This window comes from Pelmatolapia mariae, linkage group LG10_11 (genome assembly GCF_036321145.2).
Source record: "Pelmatolapia mariae isolate MD_Pm_ZW linkage group LG10_11, Pm_UMD_F_2, whole genome shotgun sequence".
NCBI lineage: Eukaryota > Metazoa > Chordata > Actinopteri > Cichliformes > Cichlidae > Pelmatolapia > Pelmatolapia mariae.
Genome location: NC_086236.1, coordinates 25,228,608 through 25,233,899, shown reverse-complemented (window position 1 = coordinate 25,233,899; position 5,292 = coordinate 25,228,608). Strand labels below are relative to the sequence as shown.

The 5,292-nt window shown below is 38.7% G+C and overlaps 1 protein-coding gene across 1 annotated transcript; it reads left to right on the top strand.

Moving 5' to 3' along the window:
* Positions 1–221: 221 nt before the first annotated feature.
* Positions 222–4,865, top strand: LOC134635348 (uncharacterized). Its single transcript, XM_063484738.1, has 8 exons — positions 222–276; positions 2,010–2,156; positions 2,404–2,570; positions 2,814–2,950; positions 3,072–3,165; positions 3,952–4,114; positions 4,273–4,340; positions 4,539–4,865. The coding sequence occupies exons 1-8, from the start codon at positions 222–224 to the stop codon at positions 4,863–4,865; spliced, it is 1,158 nt and encodes a 385-aa protein (XP_063340808.1).
* Positions 4,866–5,292: the final 427 nt, after the last annotated feature.

Below are 5,292 nucleotides of genomic sequence, written 5' to 3'. Positions count from 1 at the left end.
TGCAGCACACTATTCTTCAAACACTCTCTACACAGCAAAATCCGAAGTGTTGATGTGAGTTAAAATTACTGGTGTTAAAAATTTCGAGTTGAAAAGTGTTGGTTTGAGAGTTACAGTAACACTAACGGTGCTGAAAAAGCTCTGTAGCCGGAGTTATTTCAAAGAGTCAATACTATAACACTCATTTGGAGTTGATTTCCACATCCGGGTTTTTCGCGCTCATGGGCATGAGGAGTCCGCCAGAAGTTTGCTGTCAAGATCGAGGAGGTTGTTCAGGTAAGAACTATACAACAAGACCTATGTTATTTTATCATTATTAAATATTGTAACTAACTAGCCTATAACATTATTTATCAGAAGCATGCAATATTTTCCTAATGTGGAGTGTATTCATCTGCGGTAAGAGATGGGATTCGTTAGCTTAGGTAGCTAAACTATCCTCTATAACAAGTTAATATTGCAGCGAAAATAAATGCGTGCTTAATATAATTCTCAATTCTAGTTAGTTCTAATGTCATAAGAGAAATGCTTTCCAGTGTTCAATGCTTATTAAATGAAACGAGGGAGGAGTTAGCTATCCTCTGGATATGTTAAATGTAATGTTAAAATTTGAATTTGTGGTAGCCTAGCTGGCAGCTAAGACAAATGCGTTTAGCCCACTGCTTTTAAGGGAAGCGAACATTCGCCTCAGAAATATCCTATTTAAAAGTGAACTAAACAATCACATGGAGACGTTCAAGTCAAGTTTTGGAAAGCGTCAAGATAGGCTAATTACACGTGCTACCAGCGAGTTTAGCAGTAGCCTAGCCTACAAATCTTTGAAGTGGCAGGGGGTTATGGAATTCTGTTAGATGTTAGTGACCAAGCAAGGCGCGCTGCGTTTGTGCATGGATTGCTTGCTAACGGTTAGGATATATCATACATGTTGTAGTAGGCCTAATCTAAGGGAACATTTTCCCCTTTTCTACAGTTTTAGTGAAATAGGCTACCATCCAGTGTTTAAGACAAAGCGGTATAACGACTGAGGGTCGTTGACGTCGCCTCCACTGATAATCCTAGCATGTCCTGTCACAAAACAACCACCACAAAGTAGCAACTAGCCAGACGGCTGTGCATGTGTCAGAAACTCCCGATATAAATGTAAGACTTGCACTCATTAATTTACAGTATAAGGGATATTTGTTGTCATAAGTGAAAGCGTGATGAAGGCAGGTGTGCGTTCAACAGGAAATTTTATGTGGATTATCATCCTGACATGGTTTAAACAGAGATGCTTTTCCTCAAGTAGGCTACAGCGATTTACTCGCAACATAGCAGAACTAAGTATCTAGCCTGCGTGCAGACGAGAAGATCGCCGTTGTCGTCTTATAAACATGTGGATGGGTGGATAATTCATTGGATGCTATTTCTGTGTACCCAAGTTCGGCTATTTTAGTGCGCAGGGGGAAGCCAAATTATGTTCCTGAGGTTGAAGTGGTCTGTCACCCCTTCACAGATCATCACACAATGTATAGCCTAATATTTTCTTAAAGTTGTCCGGATTTGTTGCCACTTAAGCTATGGTTTAAATATATGGTAAAAAATATTCTGTGCCCCCTTCTCTCCACCAGGTGCTGTTGTAAGACATGTTGCTGAAAGTGAAATACCTCAATGTAAAGAAGTACATTAAATTGCACGCAGGATTCACTTATCTAGAATTCATCAGTGAAGGTAAGATAACCTGGCAGAACAAAATTTGTTGCACATGTATCAGTTCATCATGTTTGCATCTCATCTATTTAAAAAACGAATTAAATGTTAACACATTTTATTTTAATGTGTGACATTAAAAACAGTACAGAGCAGTAGGCCTAGGCCTGTATTGTTGCTGCAGACTTGTCTAATTTAACCATTTTAAAGACAGGTAAAACAGCTGTTAATAAATATTAGCTAAATAAAAAAGTCAAAATTAGTTTTTAAAAAAGTTTTTCAGGCGTTTTAGGTGACATTATGCTTATCTTTTTGTAAAGCCAAAACCAAGTTTGGACTTCCGGATGCTGCTGACCTTGATATTTTCGATGAAACTGACACAGCTGTCGAAGAAGACATTTTTCTGGAGTTACTGGAGGCCCAACCAGACCTATGCCTGACAATACGTGAAAAGATTTCAGATGAAGGTAAATGTTATCATAACTTAAATTTTCAGAGTATAGCCCACTCAATGTAGAGCCAAGTTCTTTTGCTCTTGATGCAGATGACATTGACCTGTCTTCATGCAATATACATGACAGTGGACAGGGCTGGGTCATATTTGTATAGAATGTTGTCTGAACATGAACATTGAAATTGTGTTATTAATGGCATTGTGGAGTAGCCTAAAGAAAGTTAACCAAATCATCTCTCCCAAAGATTTTTGTCCTTTAGCTCATTCCACACCATCCTCCTCGGATACATTATCTTCCCTCACGGACACTATATCACTTTCATCAAGTGACAGTGACCTCAGGGAAAAGGGCATTCCTGCAGGCCGCAGTAGATCCAGCAAAGACAGTTCTGCACCAAATGTTTCTGTGTCAGAGGCTGCAAAAGAGGTAATTGAGAACAGAAAATGTCTTTTGTATTTTTGAGTTGACACCATTTATACTGTAGATTGTTATACAAATTGAAATTCAAAACATGGTGGTTCCCAACTTGCCCTGTATGAAAAAATGTTAGTAGAAGTTAGTGCTTCTTGCTAGATATGTCTTTCACAGGTTTGTTGACATTCCTCTAAACTTTCACCTTTACTGACAAACAAGTTTTTATTGTTATTATTTTCCCTTTTATATGAGCAGATGGTTAAAAATGCCTTGACTAGGAAACCTGGTGGAGAGGAAATTCTTGAAGAATACAATGCCGAAAATTCACTGAGCCACCGCACCCGGCGGCAGCTTGTTAACATATTGGCAAGTGATATGACTGAGCGACATGGGTAAGAGTAATAGTACCTAATAAAAAAGTAAAGATGGGCCATATGGAATATTCTTGTAATGTATACTGCAGTAAAGACACATACTTCTGATTTAACATTGTCAATTGTATTTCCTCTATAGCAGAATTCCCTCCCGTAAGCAAAAGGAGAAATATGCCCTTGGAATAATTACACTCTTTCCCTCATTGAAGGATCCATTTTCTCCAAACGGCTATGTAAGTCATGCAGTGATTGTAAAACAGCACATTATTTAGTTTTCATCATGGAATAATTACATCAGCTAAATGATTTAAAAGAAAAATCTTAATTCCTCTTTCTTAATAACTATTGTCATAAAACTGTATTGAAATTGTGGATGTTGTTTAACATGTATTGCACCTGTTACATGATAATAGTCCTTGGGTTTCTTTTTGCTGAATCTGCAAAGTCTGTAAGATTGCATTTGATGTTTATTTTTCATCTATGTTTAAATGTGACAGGAGCATTTCTACGACGGAGTGAAAGGCACTGGATATATAGCGTGGCGCCTCAAAACCATGTCCAGGTCTACAACCAAACGGCCAGTGAAGGAAGTCCCAGTGCATCAAGAACAAGGGCCTAAGCGCAGAAGATTAGCAACCACATTGCCTCAGCAACTTGATGGAGATGCCTGCAAGGAGGCCATCTCATTTCTTGTTCACTCTCCTGATGAAGCAAGTGTATTTCAGAAGATGAAAATGACGTTCCAACATCGCCAGGATCTGGTGCATGATCCACAAAGAACTGCAGATGTCTTCAAAACATTTCCACGCTTTTTGGATGTCAAAGGACTAGTAAGTCAAATCACTTGATATTTTCAACTGTTAATCCTTTTTTTTTTTTTTTTGCTGATGTGGATGGCAACAGTAAAAGATGTGATCATTGGTCATCCCAGTCAGGCTATATCCCATATTGTTCAAAATCACATTGCAATGTAAACAATGTTGAGCACTGTCTTTATGTCCTGTGTGTATGATGAACAGGTCAATCAAGACTTCCTGCTGCTGTTTGGTGCTGAAACAGCCACCAAGTTGCTTGAGAAGTGGGACATGTCATTCAAGCCAAAGGTTATTAAAGAAGCCAAACAGCTGACTCAGTCAACTGACCTGTGTCGTTTGATAAAAGCTGCTGAGAAACCAACAGAGAGTGATGCAAATGGTAGGCGTCGCACCATGCTTGTTTGATTTTAATAATATTTATTTTTACCTGTCATTTTGAAATTGTTTTATAAATTCAACCATACACAGACTGGGACAGTGACATGGCCTCTCTGCTGCTACTCCTTCAACTTTTGCCACCCACAGCTGGACGAAAGAGGAGAACCAAAATAAGTCCAACTGATGCAGCACACAAAATGGTGCACTTTCACAAGGTAAATATGTTGTCTCACTTTTTAAAATCCTACAAAACACTTTTTCAGTTTTTGCACTTTTTAGTTTTCCTCTCCATGAAGTATGTGTCTTAGTATTTTGTAATAAGTTAGCAGGGCACATAATGTCAAACTGAATGAATGGTTCATACTCAGCAAGTATAAGCTAGGCCTATATGTCAATATCTCATTTGTTTTTAGTCATGCTGCAGCATTGATGAACACTTGCAAGCAAGAGATGGTAAACAACCATACATCCTCGCTGTTGGTCGAACCCAGAACAGCATTGACACCTTCTACATCGCAGTGGACAAACAGCTCATCCCCTGCCAAGCCACCAGCTCACTCAGTGCTTTTGATGAACTTTTCAAATCCCACTACGTGTTCAACTTATCTTACGACGAGTCACTGGTTCATCTCTACAGTTTTGTGCAGACCACCATATTCAACATTGATGCCACCTCAACAGATGAGTCACCACGTGTTCGTGAGTTGCGTGCCAAAATGTTGAATGAGAACCATGTTTAAATGTTTTATCTGTCAAACTCTGCATAGCACCAGTCAGGCTTTGATAAGTCATTTGCGACTAGGTCACAGTTTTTATCCAAGCACCAAATTTAAGTTGGCTTGTTCACAAGATGGTTGCAGCCGTCAGTTCACTACATATTCTGGTTTAAAAAAACATTTAAATAGTGTTCATGATGAAGATTGTTGTCAAAGTGGTGATGCAGAACCCTCAGAGTCATTTCAAGCTGATTTTGACAGATTACAAGATACAGACATAGCAGTTGCAGGAACAAGTGTTACTCAGAGCCTAGAGGTTGGGTGTTCTGAAAACAATGGGTCAGGTCAAAGAATTAAAAAAAATTCTGAAGCAATTTGCACTAAAATTATTGGTAAACTCAATGGTAGTGGTTTGGCAAATAGTTTTGTGTCATCACTTGTTTGTGATTTG

Coding starts and splice junctions, on each gene's coding strand:
- LOC134635348 (XM_063484738.1), top strand. CDS start 222: ATGGGCATGAGGAGTCCGCCAGAAGTTTGCTGTCAAGATCGAGGAGGT. Junction 2,157..2,403: donor TGAAAAGATTTCAGATGAAG/GTAAATGTTATC, acceptor TTTGTCCTTTAG/CTCATTCCACACCATCCTCC. Junction 3,166..3,951: donor CATTTTCTCCAAACGGCTAT/GTAAGTCATGCA, acceptor TATGATGAACAG/GTCAATCAAGACTTCCTGCT.